Source organism: Bos indicus, chromosome 12 (assembly GCF_029378745.1).
Source record: "Bos indicus isolate NIAB-ARS_2022 breed Sahiwal x Tharparkar chromosome 12, NIAB-ARS_B.indTharparkar_mat_pri_1.0, whole genome shotgun sequence".
NCBI classification, from domain to species: domain Eukaryota; kingdom Metazoa; phylum Chordata; class Mammalia; order Artiodactyla; family Bovidae; genus Bos; species Bos indicus.
The window spans coordinates 1,553,163-1,577,652 of NC_091771.1; the positions used below are offsets into that span (position 1 = coordinate 1,553,163).

Here is a 24,490-nt window from a genome sequence, read left to right on the forward strand (position 1 = left end):
CCACCTGTACAAACCCACACAGAGCGAGGAAACCCCACAATAAAGAGAACTCCACAAACTGCCAGAATACAGAAAGGACACCCCCAAATCAGCAATTTAAACAAGATGAAGAGACAGAGGAATACCCAGCAGATAAAGGAACAGGATAAATGCCCATCAAACCAAACAAAAGAGGAAGAGATAGGGAATCTACCTGATAAAGAATTCCGAATAATGATAGTGAAATTGATCCAAAATCTTGAAATCAAAATGGAATCACAGATAAATAGCCTGGAGACAAAGATTGAGAAGATGCAAGAAAGGTTTAACAAGGACCTAGAAGAAATAAAAGAGAGTCAATATAAAATGAATAATGCAATAAATGAAATTAAAAACACTCTGGAGGCAACAAATACTAGAATAACAGAGGCAGAACATAGGATTAGTGAATTAGAAGATAGAATGGTAGAAATAAATGAATCAGAGAGGATAAAAGAAAAACGAATTAAAAGAAATGAGGACAATCTCAGAGACCTCCAGGACAATATTAAACACTATAACATTCGAATCACAGGGGTCCCAGAAGAAGAAGACAAAAAGAAAGACCATGAGAAAATACTTGAAGAGATAATAGTTGAAAACCTCCCTAAAATGGGGAAGGAAATAATCACCCAAGTCCAAGAAACTCAGAGAGTCCCAAACAGGATAAACCCAAGGCGAAACACTCCAAGATACATATTAATCAAATTAACAAAGATCAAACACAAAGAACAAATATTAAAAGCAGCAAGGGAAAAACAACAAATAACACACAAGGGAATTCCCATAAGGATAAGAGCTGATCTTTCAATAGAAACTCTTCAAGCCAGGAGGGAATGGCAAGACATACTTAAAGTGATGAAAGAAAATAACCTACAGCCCAGATTACTGTACCCAGCAAGGATCTCATTCAAATATGAAGGAGAAATCAAAAGCTTCTCAGACAAGCAAAAGCTGAGAGAATTCAGCACCACCAAACCAGTTCTCCAACAAATACTAAAGGATATTCTCTAGACAGGAAACACAAAAACGGTGTATAAACTCGAACCCAAAACAATAAAGTAAATGACAACGGGATCATACTTATCAGTAATTACCTTAAACGTAAATGGGTTGAATGCCCCAACCAAAAGACAAAGACTGGTTGAATGGATACAAAAACAAGACCCCTACATATGTTGTCTGCAAGAGACCCACCTCAAAACAGGGGACACATACAGACTGAAAGTGAAGGGCTGGAAAAAGATTTTCCATGCCAATAGGGACCAAAAGAAAGCAGGGGTAGCAATACTTATATCAGATAAAATAGACTTTAAAACAAAGGCTGTGAAAAGAGACAAAGACGGTCACTTCATAATGATCAAAGATCAATCCAAGAAGAAGATATAACAATTATAAACATATATGCACCCAACACGGGAGCGCTGCAATATGTAAGACAAATGCTAACAAGTATGAAAGGAGAAATTAACAATAACACAATAATAGTGGGAGACTTTAATACCCCACTCACACCTATGGATAGATCAACTAAACAGAAAATTAACAAGGAAACACAAACGTTAAATGATACAACAGACCAGTTAGACCTAACTGATATCTATAGGACATTTCATCCCAAAACAATGAATTTCACCTTTTTCTCAAGCGCACACGGAACCTTCTCCAGGATAGATCACATCCTGGGCAATAAATCTAGCCTTGGTAAATTCAAAAAAATAGAAATCATTCCAAGCATCTTTTCTGACCACAATGCAGTAAGATTAGATCTCAATTACAGGAGAAAAACTATTAAAAATTCCAACATATGGAGGATGAACAACACGCTGCTGAAAAACCAACAAATCACAGAAGAAATCAAAAAAGAAATCAAAATTTGCATAGAAACTAATGAAAATGAAAACACAACAACCCAAAACCTGTGGGACATTTTAAAAGCAGTCCTAAAGGGAAAGTTCATAGCAATACAGGCATACCTCAAGAAACAAGAAAAAAGTCAAATAAATAACCTAACTCTACACCTAAAGCAACTAGAAAAGGAAGAAATGAAGAACCCCAGAGTTAGTAAAAGGAAAGAAATCTTAAAAATTAGGGTAGAAATAAATGCAAAAGAAACAAAAGAGACCATAGCAAAAATCAACAAAGCCAAAAGCTGGTTCTTTGAAAGGATAAATAAAATTGACAAACCATTAGCCAGACTCTTCAAGAAACAAAGGGAGAAAAATCAAATCAATACAATTAGAAATGAAAATGGAGAGATCACAACAGACAACACAGAAATACAAAGGATCATAAGAGACTACTATCAACTATTATATGCCGATAGACAACGTGGAAGAAATGGACAAATTCTTAGAAAAGTACAACTTTCCAAAACTGAACCTGGAAGAAATAGAAAATCTTAACAGACCCATCACAAGCATGGAAATTGAAACTGTAATCAAAAATCTTCCAGCAAACAAAAGCCCAGGTCCAGACGGCTTCACAGCTGAATTCTACCAAAAATTTAGAGAAGAGCTAACACCTATCCTGCTCAAACTCTTCCAGAAAATTGCAGAGGAAGGTAAACTTCCAAACTCATTCTATGAGGCCACCATCACCCTAATACCAAAACCTGACAAAGATCCCACAAAAAAAGAAAACTACAGGCCAATATCACTGATGAACATAGATGCAAAAATCCTAAACAAAATTCTAGCAATCAGAATCCAACAACACATTAAAAAGATCATACACCGTGACCAACTGGGCTTTATCCCAGGGATGCAAGGATTCTTCAATATCCACAAATCAATCAATGTAATACACCACATTAACAAATTGAAAAATAAAAATCATATGATTATCTCAATAGATGCAGAGAAAGCCTTTGACAAAATTCAACATCCATTTATGATAAGAACTCTCCAGAAAGCAGGAATAGAAGGAACATACCTCAACATAATAAAAGCTATATATGACAAACCCACAGCAAACACTATCCTCAATGGTGAAAAATTGAAAGCATTTCCTCTGAAGTCAGGAACAACACAAGGGTGCCCACTTTCACCATTACTATTCAACATAGTTTTGGAAGTTTTGGCCACAGCAATCAGAGCAGAAAAAGAAATAAAAGGAATCCAAATTGGAAAAGAAGAAGTAAAACTCTATTTGCAGATGACATGATCCTCTACATAGAAAACCCTGAAGACTCCACCAGAAAACTACTAGAACTAATCAATGATTATAGTAAAGTTGCAGGTTATAAAATCAACACACAGAAATCCCTTGCATTCCTATACACTAATAATGAGAAAACAGAAAGAGAAATTAAGGAAACAATTCCATTCACCATTGCAATGGAAAGAATAAAATACTTAGGAATATATCTACCTAAAGAAACTAAAGACCTATATACAGAAAACTATAAAACACTGGTGAAAGAAATCAAAGAGGACACTACTAAATGGAGAAATATACCATGTTCATGGATTGGAAGAATCAATATAGTGAAAATGAGTATACTACCCAAAGTAATTTATAGATTCAATGCAATCCCTATCAAGCTACCAATGGTATTCTTCACAGAGCTAGAACAAATAATTTCACAATTTGTATGGAAATACAAAAAACCTCGAATAGCCAAAGCTATCTTGAGAAAGAAGAATGGAACTGGAGGAATCAACCTACCTGACTTCAGGCTCTATTACAAAGCCACAGTTATCAAGACAGTATGGTACTGGCACAAAGACAGAAATATTGATCAATGGAACAAAATAGAAAGCCCAGAGATAAATCCACACACATGTGGACACCTTATCTTTGACAAAGGAGGCAAGAATATACAATGGATTAAAGACAATCTCTTTAACAAGTGGTGCTGGGAAATCTGGTCAACCACTTGTAAAAGAATGAAACTAGAACACTTTCTAACACCATACACAAAAATAAACTCAAAATGGGTTAAAGATCTCAACGTAAGACCAGAAACTATAAAACTCCTAGAGGAGAACATAGGCAAAACACTCTCCGACATACATCACAGCAGGATCCTCTATGACCCACCTCCCAGAATATTGGAAATAAAAGCAAAAATAAACAAATGGGACCTAATTAAACTTAAAAGCTTCTGCACAGCAAAGGAAACTATTAGCAAGGTGAAAAGGCAGCCTTCAGAATGGGAGAAAATAATAGCAAATGAAGCAACTGACAAACAACTAATCTCAAAAATATACAAGCAACACCTACAGCTCAACTCCAGAAAAATAAATGACCCAATCAAAAAGTGGGCCAAAGAACTAAATAGACATTTCTCCAAAGAAGACATACAGATGGCTAACAAACACATGAAAAGATGCTCAACATCACTCATTATCAGAGAAATGCAAATCAAAACCACTATGAGGTACCATTTCATGCCAGTCAGAATGGCTACGATCCAAAAGTCTACAAGCAATAAATGCTGGAGAGGGTGTGGAGAAAAGGGAACCCCCTTACACTGTTGGTGGGAATGCAAACTAATACAGCCACTATGGAGAACAGTGTGGAGATTCCTTAAAAAACTGGAAATAGAACTGCCTTATGATCCAGCAATCCCACTGCTGGGCATACACACTGAGGAAACCAGAAGGGAAAGAGACACGTGTACCCCAATGTTCATCGTGGCACTGTTTATAATAGCCAGGACATGGAAGCAACCTAGATGCCCATCAGCAGATAATGGATAAGAAAGCTGTGGTACATATACACAATGGAGTATTACTCAGCCATTAAAAAGAATACATTTAAATCAGTTCTAATGAGGTGGATGAAACTGGAACCTATTATACAGAGTGAAGTAAGCCAGAAAGAAAAACACCAATACAGTATACTAACGCATATATATGGAATTTAGAAAGATGGTAACAATAACCCTGTACGAGACAGCAAAAGAGACACTGATGTATAGATCAGTCTTATGGACTCTGTGGGAGAGGGAGAGGGTGGGGAGATTTGGGAGAATGGTATTGAAACATATAAAATATCATGTATGAAACGAGTTGCCAGTCTAGGTTCGATGCACGATACTGGATGCTTGGGGCTGGTGCTCTGGGACGATCCAGAGGGAGGGTATGGGGAGGGAGGAGGGAGGAGGGTTCAGGATGGGGAACACAGGTCTACCTGTGGCAGATTCATTTCGATATTTGGCAAAACTAATACAATATTGTAAAGTTTAAAAATAAAATTAAAAAAAAAAAGCCAAAAAAACAAAAACAAAAACCCCATACTATCAGCCATGTCTTTCTCACCTGTACTCTTTCACTTATTAAGATACTGTAGAAACAAACAATTGACTGTGGGCTAACAAACAAAACTTAGAGTTAACTGGCCCTGAGAAAATGCCCAATGCCTTCTCTATCAAAGCCAAGTACTAATTTTTGTCAATTATTTTAACCAGAGAATTCTGTTTTCCCCTCCCTTCCTTCATCCCTCTTTCTCCTTAAATTTTAACCACTCACTTTTGACTTCATAAGACTGAGACTATGGGGCTATTATTTTTGTCCTATTAAGAACCTATAGCTCAGAAATATTGGTTCTCTGCAAGGAGATCCAACCATTCTGAAGAAGATCAGCCCTGGGATTTCTTTGGAAGGAGTGATGCTAAAGCTGAAAACTCCAGTACTTTGGCCACCTCATGTGAAGAGTTGACTCATTGGAAAAGACTCTGATGCTGGGAGGGATTGGGGGCAGGAGGAGAAGGGGACAACAGAGGATGAGATGGCTGGATGGCATCACTGACTCGATGGACGTGAGTCTGAGTGAACTCCAGGAGTTGGTGACGGACAGGGAGGCCTGGCATGCTGCGATTCATGGGGTCGCAAAGAGTTGGACACGACTGAGCGACTGAACTGAACTGAACTGAACTGAACTGAATGAAGATTCTGGTTGCTTCTGCCAATCCCTCTCACTTTCATTTTGGCAAGTGCCCTGACTCACATATATATCCTCTGCCTCAGATTGAATATGTTTTCAGGAAAGCAGATTGCCCCCACTTGAATCAAGCCTAAACTCACCCACGGACCCTTGCTGAAGTTTCCCGTTCAAAGGCTGAAAAGTCACACAACACAGGTAAATGCAGCCTACGAGGGATAGCTTCTTTTCTCTTCTGAGTGCACTTCCGGAAGGGACCCCAACCCCATCTCTGCACTGAACAGCTCAGGAAGCTGTAGCCATCCTGGGATCATATGGAGCTGAAGAATGAAGCTTATGTCACAGAAAGCAGAAATGAGATGAAAAGAATAAGGATCAGATCTTTCATGACAACTCTGAGTCAGTGAATTAAACCAACGGAAACTTAATGTGCTTCTGATGAGTGAAATAAGCTAGCACTTTAGTATTTAACCAGTTAGAGCTAGGTTTTCTGTTATCTGCAACCAGATGCATCTTAAAAGATCCACTGCACATTTTATAAGCAAGGGAATGCCTGTTTTTTTTTGATTGAATTAGATTAACAGACTGCTAAAACAACATATCAGAGTTCTGAATATTTTTCTGCTGTCATATTTTGCAGTGTTACCATACTAAGAACTGCTATTTGTCTTCAGGTTGTTTTGTTGAGAAATGTGGCAAACTGTGTCAGTCAGTTTATTCTGTAATGACAGTGGAGCTTCAGTATGCTATAATTGCCATTCTACAGAAGGCAATTAGTATGGGGTTAATACCAGATGAACAAGAAAAATAACATTCAGAAAATAAAACATATAGCAAAACAATGTATTTAATAGTGCATTGGTTTTATTGATGGCAGAAGAAAAAATTCTTCTACTTGTAAAAGTTGCTTTATTTAACTTTGTATTTTTTCCCCATTCTTTATGTGGGTTGAATATTTTTCCCCCTAAAATCTGCCTTTTAGTTCTCCAAATAATAATATCCACCATGTCTGCATCTTACTCCGAAGGGAAAGCAGGAGGTCTATCAACAGGTTCTGACCAGGATGATTCAGTCAACAGCTCCTTTCTTCATAAAGACTCTATTTAAGAAGAGAAGAAGAGAGTGAAATTGGCACCTCAACTTAACTTCTTCATACACACACTGCTGAAACCTACCTGTAACTGTGAAGTGTTTATACAAATATCAATAGATCACAAGCAGAGCAAACTGGACACTGCTAATTTATAAACATAATTTCTATAAATCAGTACATAAACAAAAAGCAAAGTCTTTAAAAAATAAGTTTTCCTTCTAGAAATTTTTAAAGTACATCTCTGTCACTGTTAGTCCCTCTATTGCTAGCACGTTGCTTCAGGAATCTGGATTAACTGAGCAGAGTTTAACAGAGGGTGACCTAAAAAAGATGCAATCTGCCACTGAATCGCATCTACCCCCATCCTACCCACCTCCATTTCCCCTATGAACCCCTCTGAGCTGGTTCAGTCTCTCAGGTAATTTACCTAAGCCTGTTGCCTCCCTTGCCTGCTCCCCACCTTTATCAGATGCCACTCTAGCAGAAATGCTGTGGGTGGCGACAACAGAGAAGGCTGAGAGAGGTGGTGAGAGAGGCCCTATTTGCTCCAGTCCTGTTTCAGCTTCATGGAGGAAAGAAACTGGGTGGGCAGGGATGGGAAGCATTCCCATGGCTGCATTCAAACGGCTCATAAGTCCTCTGAAGTCAATAGTCTCCTGATTAGAAACTAGAGATTTGGGTACTACTGTCCTCACATGATGCCTCTCCTGCTGGCTTCATGGGGTTCTATAACATCTATCTTTATAGTGATCATTTCCCTGACCTTGATTTGAAAAATTTTGCACAAGGATGCTGCTCTAGATTGTCTTAAAAAAAAAAAAAACACAAACAGAAAGCCATCCTAAAATACATCTTCTACTAGGTAAAAATGGTGTTAAAACCTGGACCTTGGAAAATAAACAAGGTCATGATATTTATACAGTAATGTATGCTTCGCTATTGGTTTCAAAGGGGCTTCCCTGGTGGCTCAGCACTAAAGAATCCACCTGCAACGCAGGAGACGTGGGTTCAATCCCTTGGTCAGGAAGATCCCCTGGAGAGGGTAGTGGCAACCCACTCCAGAATCTCATGGACAGAGGTGCCTCGAGGGCTACAGTCTACGGGGTCACAAAAGAGTTGGACAACTAAACAACAACTATGCTTAGTGATCAGCTTCAAGGTTTTGGTTAATATGTAAAACTATGAAGACTATTCTTTCATCAAAGAAACTAGAAGTGAAATTTAAACTGAGTCACCATTCACTAAACCACTCTACATACTGAGCCTTAACCTCCATGGCAGTAGGGAACCTCCTCTGATGTGTCAAACAAAGTCTACACAGGTCTGCCATTTCTCTCTTTTCACAGCAAAACTCGAAGCTCTAACTACTCTTCAGCTGCTGCTGCTACTGCTACGTCGCTTCAGTTGGGTCCTACTCTGTGCGACCCCATAGACGGCAGCCCACCAGGCTCCTCCGTCCCTGGGATTCTCCAGGCAAGAACACTGGAGTGGGTTGCCATTTCCTTCTCCAATGCATGAAAGTAAAAAGTAAAAGTGAAATGGCTCAGTTGTGTCCGACTCCTAGCGACCCCGCAGACTGCAGCCTACCAGGCTCCTCCGTTCATGGGATTTGCCAGCCAAGAGTACCGGAGTGGGTTGCCATTGCCTTCTCTGACTCTTCAGCTAGACCAATGCAATAGCTTCCTAGATTCTTTTCCTTCTGGTGCTTAATCCATCCTATATCCAACAGCAGTATTTCTTAAGCTTAATTTTGATCATATCATTCTTATTCAGAAGTTCATGACAGCACTGAACACATCAAGGTCAAACTCTTAAGGAGTCTAAAGTGATACTCTTCTGCCACCATCAGTAATGCTGTTTTGGTTCACACATTCTCTAATAGCCACTGCCTCTTCCCTTCTTCATATCTTTCTCAGCTTTTAGATTATCTTCAGAGGACTCTACCCCACCATGAAAGTGAAGCTTTAAAATGCATCTGTAAAACTAAATCAATTCAGTTCAGTTGCTCAGTTGTGTCTGACTCTTTGTGATCCCATGGACTGTAGCAAGCCATCGCCAACTCTTGGAGTTTACTCAAACTCATGTCCATAGAGTCGGTGATGCCATCCAACCATCTCATCCTCTGTCGTCCCTTTCTTCTCCTGCCTTCAATCTTTCCCAGCATCAGGGTATTTTCAAATGAGTCAGTTCCTCGCATCAAGTGGCCTAAGTATTGTGAAAGAAAACTAAATCAACTCTACTAAAAAAAAAAAAACTCTCTAAATCCTGCCCCTACTAACTGGTATCTAATTTCTAGGACACCAATCATGCCAGAAACCTTTTCAAAGGCACATAATTTGGTCCCTTTCACTGGTTAAAGAACTATGGACACCCTATCCACAACTGCTCTTACTTCTAAGTTGTCTGTAATAATGACAAGTCCAGATAATAGAGGTTTGGGCCCTCTCCTCCCTCAGGGCCTGGATCTAACTTGCCACCACTTTTTCTCAGACCTAGGCCTATTTCCCATATTGCTCTCTTGAGACCTGCTCCTCTCACTGAGTCCTAACTCCCAGGTATCTCCTACTTTTGCTAATCACTGATATTGTCTTAGTACCAGCCTCAAGCAGAATCCAACTCCCTTTGCACCTCTGGGGAAGTATATGAATGTGTAGGGGTTGGGGGTTGGTGTAGGAGACTTGTAAAAAAACTCCTTAGGGCAATCGAAGAATATGTAAATTACACATAAACAACTTTATCAAAATATACTGACTTAAGAAAACACTTACTGAGCAGCTACTATGGCATTCATCATCTAGCAAAGTACTCAAAACATAAAAAGAAAGACAACTATGAACTTAAAAAAAAAGTGATAAAAAGTTCATGTTTATAGTTGCTGGAAGTCAAGTCAAATGGTTGGATACAATATATACCTTGTTTTTAAATGATTGAAGTTAAATGGAAACGAGGAATGAGGAAATAATAAAGTATCTTTTCACTGAAGAAGAAAATAATATATTCAGTTGTGTGACAAAAGCAAAAAGTATAATCCTTGTTGCTGAACTTCCCATTCAAAGAGAGTATATTTAATTCTACTTCATTATCTTCTATAACATATGTCTGAACTAAGTGCAACATGGAAACTTACATTACCATATGTAAAATAGATAACCAATGAGAATTTGCTGTATGGCTCAGGAAACTCAAACAGGGGCTCTGTATCAATCTAGAGGGGTGGGGTGGCAGGGGAGCGGGGGGAGATGGGAGGGAGCTTCAAAAGGGAGGGGATATATGTATACTGTTGTGGTTTGACAGAAAACAACAAAATTCTGTAAAGTAATTATCCTTCAATAAAGAAAAATAAATTTTAAAAATGAATAAATAAAGTTTTTCAACTAAGATCACATATGTCCTGCTTAATTAATTAATTTTTAGGATACATTTTGCAGTGAGGTTTTTTTAGTGATACCATTATGGTACTGTTTTCTGCCAAAATTAATTTTCTTTACTGTGAGGATTTTCCATGTCAACAGTACAATCCAAAACAAGCATCTGGAAAAGATGGGAGTTTTAACTCAAGGTACGTAGAGAACCACTAAGATTGTAATGTTTTAGTTGACTAGGAACAGTCTGCATTGTACATTCTGATACAAATAAGCTATGATTACCCCAGGGCTAACATTCATCATTTACTTTTAAGCAGTGTACTCTTTTTCAAAGGAAATTTTTGATGGAGCCCTAATGTAGAAAACATTAGGAAAAGGTAATGGGAAAGGTCAGTTTTCATTCCAATCCCAAAGAAAGGCAATGCCAAAGAATGCTCAAACTACTGCACAATTGCACTCATCTCACACACTAGTAAAGTAATGCTCAAAATTCTCCAAACCAGGCTTCAGCAATATGTGAACCGTGAACTTCCAGATGTTCAAGCTGGATTTAGAAAAGGCAGAGGAACCAGAGATCAAATTGTCAACATCCGCTGGATCATCAAAAAAGCAAGAGCACTCCAGAAAAACATCTATTTCTGCTTTATTGATTATGTCAAAGCCTTTGACTGTGTGGACCACAACAAATTCTGGAAAATTCTTAAAGAGATGGGGATACCAGACCACCTGACCTGCCTCTTGAGAAACCTATATGCAGGTCAGGAAGCAACAGTTAGAACTGGACATAGAACAACATACTGCTTCCAAACAAGAAAAGGAGTACATCAAGGCTGCATATTGTCACCCTGCTTATTTAACGTATACGCAGAGTACATCATGAGAAATGCTGGGCTAGAAGAAACAAATTGCCAGGAGAAATATCAATAACCTCAGATATGCAGATGACACCACCCTTATGGCAGAAAGTGAAGAGGAACTAAAAAGCCTCTTGATGAAGGTGAAAGAGGAAAGTGAAAAAGTTGGCTTAAAACTCAACATTCAGAAAACAAAGATCATGGCATCTGGTCCCATCACTTCATGGGAAATAGATGGGGAAATAGATGGGGAAAGAGTGGAAACAGTGTCAGACTTTATTTTGGGGGGCTTCAAAATCACTGCAGATGGTGACTGCAGCCATGAAATTAAAAGACACTTACTCCTTGGAAGAAAAGTTATGACCAACCTAGATAGCATATTCAAAAGCAGAGATGTTACTTTGCCAACAAAGGTCCGTCTAGTCAAGGCTATGGTTTTGCCAGTGGTCATGTATGGATATGAGAGTTGGACTGTGAAGAAAGCTGAGCACCAAAGAATTGATGCTTTTGAACTGTGGTGTTGGAGAAGACTCTTGAGAGTCCTTTGGACTGCAAGGAGATCCAACCAGTCCATCCTAAAGGAGATGAGTCCTGAATATTCACTGGAAGGACTGATGCTGAAGCTGAAACTCCAGTAATCTGGCCACCTGATGTGAAGAGCTGACTCATTTGAGAAGACCCTGATGTTAGCAAAGACTGAAGGCAGGAGGAGAAGGTCAACAGAGGATGAGATGGCTGGATAGCATCATCGACTCAATGGACATGAGTTTGAGTAAACTCAGGGAGATGGTGATGGACAGGCAAGCCTGGCAGGCTATAGTCCATGGAGTCACAAAGAGTTGGACATGAATGAGCAACTGAACTGAACTGAACTGAATGTAGAAAACATGAAAGACACTAAAGAAGGGCCCAGAGGACTTATGGGTTCTACCATCGGCTGCACCCTTCCTTATCTTACATCTTGTCTCTACTCGGCCCTGCTTTCAACAGCCCCAGGCATCCTTGAAGTGTCCTAGAGTCCTGCATCTCCTGTCCTATAGTAATTGGGGGGTTGAGAACCTTTGGTCACCTTTTAAAACCTGTTTTAAACAGTTCAGAAGACACTGGAAAGCTAACAGGGAAGTCTCAGTTTTCATTTACCTTAAATAAGATTTAATTATAAGCACACTGAGCTTATGTTAAAAGTGGATGCTTGACTGTGCACAATGTAATGTTGCTGAAGTCCTTACGTGTACTTTGATTCTGCTTTGGTCAGTTCTTGCATGCTACAGAAAAATGCCCAAAGTCAAGAATCAGCTCTTCTGTGATACCATGGGCACGTCTGTCTACTTGACAGTCTTGTAATAAGTGCAAAGAAAAACCAATAATAAAAGGGAAAAGGTGCTATCCTGGCTCACTGGGGTAAATCAGAAGTCAAATAGCATTAGGCTTCTGTTCCAGGCAAACTATTACATAAGAAGCAAAGGGCTAGAAAATATAAGAAAATATTTCTTCACTTAGGATGACACAACTAATCTTGAACCAATGAAAGAGTTTTGGGAAGCTGGAGAAGATCTTGGAACAATGGTGTCCAGAAATATAATGTGAGACATATATGATTTTTAATTTTCTAGTAGCCACATTAAAAAGTAAAATTAAATAGGTGAAATTGATTGTAGTAACGTTTTGTTTAGTTCAATCTATTAAAATATTATCATTTTAACATATAATCAATACAACTTGCTGAGTGTTTTTCAAACTAAGTGTTTGAAATATGGTATTCATTCTTTATTTATAGAACATTTCAATTCAGGCTAGCTGCATTTCCAGTGCTAAACAGTCCTGGCTGCTGTGAGGAACTGAGAGAGTCACTGAGTAGGGGACACACACAATGTAGATAACAGCTTTGTCAGAATGAACAGCTGAAATAAGGAATTGGGAACAATTTATTAAAAATTCTCAGTAGTCTTTCTACTGAGAAGAGACTAAGAAAAAAGATATATAGTCTAAAAGAGTGTTTATGTGATATATAGCAAAAGCTCTAATGTGAAAACTCTAAGTATTAAAAGAAATATCCAAGAGTCCTGGCATAAGGTAAAAATAGATATGTTATCAAAGATGGCAAAAGTATTTCTTTCTAAGAATGTACTAAGAATTAAGGTCTCTGTTCATCAAAATGAAATGCCTTAGATTGGTCCCATAATTAGCTGACTTCTTTGTTACATCTTCCTTATTAATGAAGATGATTTTCAGATAGTAACCTTCTTTCTGAAACTCTAGGATGAAAGAATCTGGATCAACAGCATAAGGCTCCTAAATTACATCTCAATAAGCAGTAAGGCTGTCTTCACTGAATTCCTGAAGATACATATGAAACACTTCCTCTTTCTTAAAAAGGATGGAAATTAATCAAACAACAAAAAGATAAACTCAGTTATCTAGGTTGATAAGTATCTGGTCCTTTGTTTTCTTTTATCTTTTTCCTACTTTCAAACTTATAGTCATTTCACTGATTGTCATCACCTTCAATAGAAAAGAGTTGGTAGAGAGAAAAAAGGGGATTAAGGATAGCATTTGTGGGGAAAGCTCCGGAGGAAAAGTAGTTTGTTAACTATGGTATTATCTTAAATACTTTATAACTGAAAGTAGTTTTAAAATATCAGTTTTCTTCTATTACAGGCAAACCTCAGAGATATTGAGGGTTTGGTTGCAGACCACCACAATAAAGTGAATATTGTAACAAAGCAACTCACACTAAGTTTTTGGTTTTCCAGTGCATATAAAAACTTTATTCACACTAAACTGCTGTCTACTGAGTGTGCAATAGCATTATGTCTAAGAACCAATGTACATACCTTAATTAAAAATACTTTATTGCTAAAAAATGTTAACCAATCACCCGAACCTTCAGTGAGTCATAATCATTTCACAATATTAACATCAAAGACAACTGACCATAGATCACCATAACAAATATAATAATGATGAAGTTTGAAATATTGTAAGGATTACCAAAATGTGACACAAAGACAGAAAGAAAGGGAGCAAACGCTGTTAGAAAAAATGGCACTGACAAGACTTCCCTGACACTGTGTTGCCAGAAACTTCCAATTTGTAGAAAATGCAAATATCTGTGAAGTGTAATCAGGAGAAGCACAATAAAATGAAGTATGCCTGTATGTTATCATGAAATATTAAAACTGTGCTTATATATTTAACACGAGTAGCATCTTTCTGTACGTGGACAGCTTCTCACGATGTAAATGTACCTTGTTGCATTAGTTCCGAGCCCGGGGAGGCTGGTAGAACTGCTGAGTTGGTCGAGTGGATCGTCTTGGCTGGCCGTCACCTCCTCTACGGAACTCAAGAGTTTGGTCATAGGTGCCTTCTTCCTCCTGTTTGCAAAGAGTAGTGATTTAATATGTTCAAAACAGTTCCACGTTTCCTACATTAAATACATTTTACGGTCTCCATTTTGCTACACCCTATTAAGCTGCCCTGGGATGTACATTTGTCAACTTTTATAATAGAGGGCAGTAGGGAAAAAGAGGAAAAAGAAGTCAAGGACACTGTAAAAACTTTTGGTTGTTGTTAATAGAAGAATGAAATTTATAGTGGTAACATCAGAATCAAATTTAATCTAGAAAAGGAAAATATTTCCACATAATATTATGGTTATCTCCTCAAGTGACATGACATGATGTAGTGCAAACATAGAAAAGCAACATTATAATATAATTTTAATTGAATATTTGGGCTTCTGGGCATTTATCATGGAAGGGGGTTTTGGCAAGATATGGAAAAGGGATTGAGGAGCCACAGAACATTCACCAGCTGTTTTAGTCCTCATCTGATGAAAGGTCCAACATCATTAAGAACCTTATATCTAGAGATAGGAAAAAATAATGGATCGGAATGAAGAGAGAAATATAATTTATATATAAAGAAAGTGTCATGCAAGAAATAGCAATCTCCACAATAAGACACAAACTATTTTCTTCTCATCTTCTTTCTTACTAAGGGTATAGAACCAGCAGTTCAAGGAATAGCATGGATAAATTAGGATAAGCAAAATAAATAGCAGAAAGAGTATAATTAATTACAATATTTGAAAAGGACTTAGCAGCAACAGAAATGTAGCCAAAAGTCACACTGGTTTCTTACTGAGTGCTGCCACCCTGTTATTTTAGTGTTTTAAATTAATGCAGCTATGAAGTACGTTCCTTTTGGAGAGAGACAAAAAAATTGGCTCTCTGAATTATCTGAGCACAATAATTTGCATGATTTAGGAAATGTATGCTATTACTTCCTCCTCCTCCTTACTTTATCACTGAATTTTCCATCCCCAAGGATAGCTTTCCTTTTACCCTAACACTAAATGGAGTTACATGAAAGACTGAGTTCTACTCTTTAATTTTTACAGATCAAACTATTGCAATTTTACTTGATGCAAGTAGAAAGATGCTAAGATAATCTGACCAAATCCTATTATTTAGAAATGATATTTAATATTTGGCATGAACAAATCCCTCATTAATAGGCATTCTCCACAGTATTCTTAAGAAACATTTTTCCATTTTATATATAGGACACTGAAGTCCTGGAAAGCTTTGTGACTTTGCCCTAATATTTCAAAGGTAAATCTGAGTTTTGATTTAGATACTGCTACTTTAAGTCTTAGTCTGCATGTAAAAGAAATAAACCAAGAGCCAAAAATTAATCATCACTCTTAAGGTGCTATCATCACCTAAATAAGAGAATAAAGAAATCTGACAATATATCTGGCAAAACTAACACAATAACAACATTTTACAGACAAACTTCCAGATTAGTTTTCCATCCTCTATGTCCCTTTCATTAATAATTAACCTCAAAATGGCTAGAAGCATTAAACATTTATAATTTAGTAAAGCAATTAAAATACAGTAAGGAAAATTAAAGTGTTCAGGAGAGAATTATTTTTTATCAATATGGTTGCTGCTCTGAATGATTATTTTCAAATATTATAGCTAAATTTGAAAAGAAACTATTTATTGTTATGACATGATATATGAAGCTCTCTGCATATTATGAGAAAGATGAAAATATATTTGCTGCTGTAGAAGGTGAAATAATTGTTTCAGGGATTAGAATAGAATATTATCATTCTCCACATCCAGAACTGTAGAATTGGTTAGGTCTAAAAATTTATATCGTTTATCAGTAAAATACAGTGTTAAAGGTAGGACACTACATTTGCTGAGTGAGCCAGATTTATATAATAAATATGGCATTGCTATTTGAAAAACTGTCTCTATCGTTTAAAAGATTCTCAGACTATACTAGCCAGAGCCAATTAAATTATTTTATAGAGATGACCAATCATGGGATTTCTTTCATATTATTTGATGTCTTCACAATCATACAAAAAGGAAGCAAAAACTAAAATAGATTCTGATAGCTTGGTTCTCAGTTTTCATCAAAGGCACAATCTTGCTTTTTTAACTTTTAAATATTCCTCCCACAGAGTAGTTGGGGAAAACCTGGTTACCCACAAAAATCACTTCATATAGTCTAGACCTAGTAATTTTTAGCATTTAATGAGCAACTCTTTCCATACAATGCACAGACCAATTTAATAAATCAGTTTCTTTGGATGAAATTTATAACTTTATCTCCTTTTATTTTAGTTTCACTAGTCTGTAACAGCTTTAAAACTAAAAATAAAAAATTAATTTCATAGTTCATGACTATTTGAAAAAATATCTGACACTATTTTGAGCTGGTACATTCCTGGAAAGCCATCTGTTCTGTCCCCCTGGACTTGACAGACATGAAAATCTCTAAACCCAGAGAGGTGATTCTGCCAAGTCACAGAGCTCACTAGAGGAAGAGTCCAGACCAGGACCATTTTATTTCTGACCCAGACAAGGCTCTTTAAAAGACTGGAAACAATTTTCATAAAAATAGAACTGACCCAGGCCATCTTCACTGAAGCTTTTGAGATTTAGAGCCATTTTATTGGGACTCACATTTTTGCTCACCTGAGCCATGCTATCAGATTTACCTGTTTTAAAATACTTAATATTCAAAATGTACCCTCTTCTTATGCCAATATTTAAACTGCTAAACATTACTCCTTTTAATGAAAAGATACATAATGCAATAGTCATTGTGACATCAACATGAATGAACTGATATTCTGAAAGGAAAAAAAGAGAGCACCAATGCAAAAAGGAGATGCACAACCTCACCTTAAAACATGCTTGACAGGTCACAACTACATCCTTCCTGCGTATCATTTTTAGACTTTTACTAGCACAAACTACATCTCGAATGAGAATATAGACAAATACATTATTTCCTCATTTATAAATGAGCTGGGTTAGAAAAGCTCACTATAAATCAGTTACTTGGAACCTGGAACATACTTCAATAGGAGATGTGAAACACAAGTAAATACAGGTGAAGTTCTTTGCTCCACGAGTTAAGGTCTGTGCAGCTAGGCATATAAACCAGTATTCTGCAGAAGGGGGTGGTCCTGGACTCTCAGTTCTGGACTGGCAGGGATTTCCCTGCTCCACCAGGGGGAGTGTGGGTGGGAAGCCAATGTCTAGAAACATTTTTGGTTGCTCTATCTGAGTGCTACTGGCAGTTAGAGGGTCTAGACATTTTTGGTTGTTACAAGCTGAAGGAGCAGGGTTGGGGGAGTTGTTACTAGGTCTAATAGGTAGAGGCTATTCTAAATAGCCTGTAATGCACAGGACAGCCCACGCAACAAAGAATCAACCAGTTCTAACATCAACAGTTGAGAAACCCTGGGCTAGGCAAAAGAGGAGGAAACTTCCTACTCCTAAGTGCCAGGGTAGCCTGGAAAATAACTGTGAAATTCAGGAAGTTTGGGTTTGCCACCCTTTCCCTTTTTCTTTTTGATATTTCTTCTGCCTCTGTCTCTAATGCCTAAAAGCTGCTTTTATGAGAGCTCTATTTGCTGACAATACTTTGTTTTCTTTTGCTTCAGCAACAGGTTCATATTAACTTACTGAATTGCCTTATCTTAGATTACCATTTCTTCAGCATTTTCACATAGCCATGACTTTATTAGGAGAAAATGATTCTTGATTAATGCTGGGGGTAGGGAACAGGGACAGCAATTCTCTTCACACAAAAAACTTACTAATAGTCATGTCTAATAGCTATTTTGTGTGTAATTAAAAAAAATTTTTTTTCTAGTCTGTTCATTTTAACAATTTGCACAGCACTCACAAAAACACAAGTCAGCTTATGAAATATATACCAAGTAGCCTCAAAAATAATCCTGTTGAAAACTGAAATATTTTTTTCTTTAATAAGAAATTTATTTTAAAAATATATAGACATTTGGTTTTGTCTTTTGAACTGAAATATTAATAAGTACATGTCTCCTTGAGTGATTTATATATGAACTACTTTATGAATTTCTAGACTACCTTTACCTGTCTAGTTAGCTTGTGTAGTTAGGTTTTACAAATAGAAACTAATTTTAATAAAATACCTAAGTAAACAGCAATTTTAAAGACAAACCTGCTTTCCCAAAACATCACATAATAAAGGCAAAATTAAAAGAGACAGTAAAAAGATCACTGGTTGCCAAGGGTTGTGGGGATGGAGGGATGAATACACAGAGCACAGGTTTTCAGGGCATTGAAACTACTCTTCATGATAATGTGATGGTAGATACAAGTCACTATACATTTGTGCAAACCCATACAGTGTACACCATGAGTGAATCCTAATGTAAACTAAGGACTGTGGAAACTACTGGGTTAATGTAGGTCTATCAGGTGTACCAAATGTACTCCTCTAGTGGGGGATGTTGATAACTGGGAAAGGCTATGCACGTGTGGAGATGAAGAGTATATGGCAAATCCCATACCTTCTCACAGTTTTGTTGGGAGTCTAAAACTCCTCTAAAAAATAAAGTCTTTAAAAAGAAAAAAAAAAAAGGGCTTTAAAGTAGGCCACCTTAGTGGGATACTTTGTGCCTCATATATAGCTTATGTGGTAGATCCTTAATATTTGATGAAACATTTGTCGACCTGCCTTATTAAAATGGCTCATCTCAATCCATTCAGACTCTTCCTGTGGTTATCAGTAACTAGAATATGAGAATTAAATTTCTTTCATCCTTGGGATGCCATGAGGATTAATTAATGTATGAAAATCACTTTGAAGATTACTGAGCTTTCTGAATTGGCTCAAGGTTGTATTTAATTTTGATTATACCTTGGGTATTCATAACATTTCCTTTTGGTTTCCACTGGAAAATTTTGACCTTTGATTTTACTTTTTAGTCCTAGTATTTAAAATAAAGTACTTCTGCTCCATTCAAAAACAAAAACAAAAAATCACATAATGGATTCCAAAAGTAGAACTTAAACTATTTTAAGTAATCTATTTTAGACAATTATATTAATATTCTATTAGAGTAACTTAAAATTGAATAGTGATTGAAGATTATAGGTAACAGTTTTGCCTACAGAGGCCATATATCATCATTAAGAATGACCCTTAGTTTACCAATTATCCTTGTTTAAAAAATATATTCCAATTCAATATTTACAACTCTAGCACAAAATAAACTGGGTCTGTAGCAGTATGGAACCACAGACTACAAAACAGATAGTTTATGTAAAGGACAGTTAGTCCAAATAACTAAGAAGCTATTATTTGCTCAAATAATTAGCATGATAAACTGAGTTAAAATGTAGGTCTTCTGATTTATAGTCCTGTCTGCCCTTAAGACTATGCTGGCAATGAGGGCAAGAAACACAAATAGCCAATGTCAGAAATGGAAGAGGGTTTGGGGATAACCTAGTTGAGCTGATTTAAATTTTAAAAACTGCCATTTTTCACCATCATCATTTCTGGGGTAAATAGGGCACTCTACTGTCAAGTGAAATTTCACATGAATTCCAAAAAAAATGGATGGATCAGGTTACAGTAGGTCTTTTAAAACGTGTATGCGAGCAGTATCTCCCTGGCTTTCTCTTCTTTAGTCCTTCCAAGTTCTGTAAAACACAAAAAAAGCACAGAAACTAAAAACCCAACCTCACCTTCGGCTGTATACTAGGAACCAACTAGGTTGAACGACTTGATTAATATAAGAAAATGAGCTAGTGAAAGAAAAGGAAGGGGAACATCAGTCTCTGATTCACTTCAGAGTCCTTTGGATGTTATCACAGGGAAACTCTAAACTTCCATGAATTAAATTTCTCAACTGACAATAAAAATTCACCTTCTATACCTAAATGGAAAAAAAAAAAATCTCAGTCTTCATTGTATAAAAGCAAAATAAGCAAATTTTATAATAAACTAATTTATTTGTTTTTGAAACTTTGAATGAAATAAAACATTTTAGAATAAAGTATAATGCAGAATCATAAATCTCTCTTTCCCTCAGAGCAGTTCTAAGATCACCTCTTTAATATACCATGTCCAATAAGAATTTATTTTAACCAAACATTTCATGGCAGGAAAAAAAAAAAACACACTCATTCAAACAAAACCCAAACTCTGATTCAAAGTCTAGTTACTAACCAACTGGTCTTAGATACATGGCTGACATAATATAATGTTTTCATTCCTATATCATGTAGAATTTCAGGATAACTTTCACTATGTTCTGACATTCTCTTTTTAGAAGAGTATATTCTCTAAAGATACATAAGAATTATGTAAGAATTACTGAGGATTCTATTAGATATTAGGAAATCATCTGATTCTTTAGCTGAAGGGTTTTCTTCTATATTCTGCCAATTAAAGTACTACCTAAATAAGACATTTAAATTTCAACATGGAAGAAAACTGGATGTTTAAATGATAGTAGAAAGATCCTCTGGAGGAAAAACGGCACCCCACTCCAGTATATTTGCCTAGAGAATTCTATGGACAGAGGAGCTTGGCGGGCTACAGTCCGTGGGGTCACAAAGTGTTGGACATGATTGTGCATACATGCATGCAACAAATGTAATACTAATCACCACTGATTTTCTTCTAACATTATTAAGATCTTCTACCTTTTAATACAAAGTAGACAAGCTATTTTTGGCTGCTTACACACTCAAGAAAATGCAACTCAATATCAAAAGGCTGCATCCATATTAAAACTAAGAGAGGAGGAAACATGTTATCCTTAGAAAACTTTAAGTTTGATACAGAAATATAGATATTCTTCCATTCAAAAATACATCCAATTTTATTTAAAATTTGGAATAGAAAAAGGGGAATGAATGATTGTTCTATATGTCTGGCATTTTATCTCATTTAATCCTTGCAACAATGCTTTGAAATACTTAATCCCATCTGAAGCTCCAATACTTTGGCCACCTGATGCAAAGAGCTAACTCATTGGAAAAGACCCTGATGCTGGGAAAGATTGAAGGCGGGAGGAGAAGGGGACAACACAGGATGAGGTGGCTGGATGACATCAACAATTCAGTGGACATGAGTTTGAGCAAACTTCAGGAGATGGTGAAGGACATGGAAGCCTGGCATGCTGCAGTCCATGGGGTTCACAGTCAAACACGACTTAGCAACTGAACAACAACAATCTCTCTACAGATGAAAAACCTAAGGCTTAGAAGTAATTTACCCAAAGTTACGTAAGTGGCTGTGCTTCAGTAAGATCCCTGGGCTGTCTGCTGCTAAGCTCTTGCCATGGCATCACAGTGTTTGTTTTACACTGCTTTCATGTAGTTTTGCTTATTTTTTTCTAATAGCTAGCTTAAGATTAATTTAAAATAAATAGATGGCTTCTGCCCTGAGGCTAGTATAAACATCACTTAATGGCCAGCATTTTTGTTACAATGCTATAGTGAAATCCAAAGAATGAATATATGATTTGTATAAATGTATACCTCTCTCCAACTCATTTCCTCTTTAAAGCTAAGATTAAATAGACTCCAAAACCTTGTCCAGAAGTCAGGGTAGGAAGCGTATTTCTGCTTCAAAAGATGCCAATTGACCCAGATTTCCGTAAGAGATACTTTAACATGGCACTGGTATTTAAGACCTCAGTCTATTAGTTCAGATCTGAGTTTAGACTCTACCAGATATATTACTCTACTTCTCTATATCTCAGTTTTCTCATATAGACAACAATAATCAACTCACAGGTTTACAAGGAGAATTACATGATATAATACCTATGAAGTGTTTAGCAAGTAAACCATCTATGTTATCTATTATTTGGAATTTAGTAATTCTTTGACAATTATATATACATGCCCACTTCAATTAAACAATCAAGACACATATTTTGCTAAAAGTCAGAAAGTTTTTTGTAACAGTATTTCTAAAATTGCTTTGGTCAGATAAGGAAAGTGAAGCCACTGTAGAAAATGAAAGAGCCAATGCAAGGAGACTCCTGTCACCTGCCTACCTTTCATTTCTTCAGAAATTTACAAAATATCTATACACAAAAACTAGTGTTTTCACAGTATAAATCGTTCCACTGTTAACTCTGTTTTTTTTCTTTTAGGAAGAGGTCGTTTTCTTTCTTAATTATAGATAAAAAGGGCAAATAGAACAAAGAGAAGGAGGAGATTAGCAAAGACACATTGCTAAAAATGATCAGTCAAAAGTTAAAGACACTATTCACATAAAATATGAGTGCTTGAAAAAAAGCTAGAAATAAACTAACATGATTAACTTCTTTGAACATCTTGCCTTAAATATCAATACCATATCCTTAAAATTTTATCAAATGCCATAAAAAGAAACCAGTTAGAACACTATTTAAAAAGTAGAAGTATAGTAATGATGATTAATAATGAAAAATGGCTATCTATTCCTGGTGGTATGTTTTCAAGACAATGCCTATAAATTATTCTTGCAAAAGTAAGTGCTTTCCAAATATGCTAATTGAGCAAATATGTTTTAGAATATTTTATAGTTAAAACTTATGAGCACTAATCACAAATGGTTAATCATTTCAGTCCCTCAGAATTTATCATTTTTACATCTTAAACTGGTAGCTAATATAACATACTTTAAGAATGGATTAACTAATTCTTTTTCTAAAAGTAATTAATTGAAAGTGTCAGTCGCTCAGTCATGTCCAACTCTTTGCCACCCCATGGACTGTAGCCTTCCAGGGTCCTCTGTCCATGGAGTTCGCCAGGTAAAAATACTGGAGTGGATTGCCATGCCCTTCTCCAGGAGATCATCCCAATCCAGGGATCGAACCTGGGTCTCCTGGATTGCAGGCATATTCTTTGTCATCTGAACCACCACAGAAGCCCATAATTACCACATCATAATGCCGGACTCCTTTTTATTCCACAGCAGTCAGCCCAATACATTTTATGTAACTGACTTTACATAGCATACCATAACTATGTAACTGACTACTTTCAAAAAGTTATGGTATGCTTCAATGACCTGTAATACAGAATAAAGAAACAGAAATAGGGGAAAAAAAAAAATCTCCATGTCAAATTGATAAAATGCAGGCCAGATCTTTGCCATTAAAAAATACTGAGTGTTGGAATAGGAAAAGAAGATTACTTGACATGCTTTATGTAAGAAAAAAGTTGCAATACCTAATAGTATAGAAATAAAATCATTTGCCAATGTTTTCACCCCCTCAGTGAAAGTTAAGGAACATAACCAGGAAAAGAATAAAAATTTGAAACTTACAGTACTCATCTGTAAGATTACAAAGTAACAAACATCATTTTTACATTTAAATCCCATATATACCCAGCAACCCATATTAACAATATTTACATAATGAACTAAAATTACTTTTCTTCGGTGAACATAATGATAACAGATGCTTAAGAGTCCTTACCAGTTATCAGGCTAGTTAATAAAACCCATAGCTTTAGCCTTGTGAGGTGCCCCAGGAGTCAATGATCTCATCTTTGAGGTATAAAACTCATCCCCTCACATCACATGCAGATGGTGTGATGGTCCTGTCTCCTTCAAACAGCTGGAGAAGGACGCTCAGGCATTCTCAGGCAGCCTGTTTCATTCTCTACAAAGTATAAACTACCTGGGCTTTCTAGTTAAGTCTATTTCCTTCGCTGCATGAAAGATTTTAAATTATTTTAAAACACGTACTATACCTTTCTTTAGTCTTCTATTTTCTAAAATCAAAAGACTAATTTCCTGGAATTATTTGTCAAATACCATTATTTCCTGAATCTCCCATCATCTTGATCATCTTTTACTTTACACATTTTAATATTTACTATTCTATATAACCTAGTATTCAGAATAATATTGCAAGTAAGGTCTGCTTGGAACATAATACTATTTCCCATGAA

The 24,490-nt window shown here is 36.5% G+C and overlaps 1 protein-coding gene across 2 annotated transcripts in view; it reads right to left on the bottom strand.

Annotated features, from left to right (window-relative positions):
* Positions 1 to 6,749: 6,749 nt before the first annotated feature.
* TDRD3 (tudor domain containing 3) overlaps positions 6,750 to 24,490 on the bottom strand; it is a 226,341-nt gene continuing 208,600 nt past the window's right edge. For both annotated transcript variants that reach the window (XM_070799977.1, XM_070799976.1), the window contains 2 exons: positions 14,468 to 14,593; positions 6,750 to 7,006 (listed from right to left, as the gene is read on the bottom strand). In XM_070799977.1, coding sequence (XP_070656078.1) covers positions 14,477 to 14,593 — 117 coding nt within the window. In that variant the 3' untranslated portion in view covers positions 6,750 to 7,006; positions 14,468 to 14,476. The remainder of the gene's footprint in view (positions 7,007 to 14,467; positions 14,594 to 24,490) is intronic.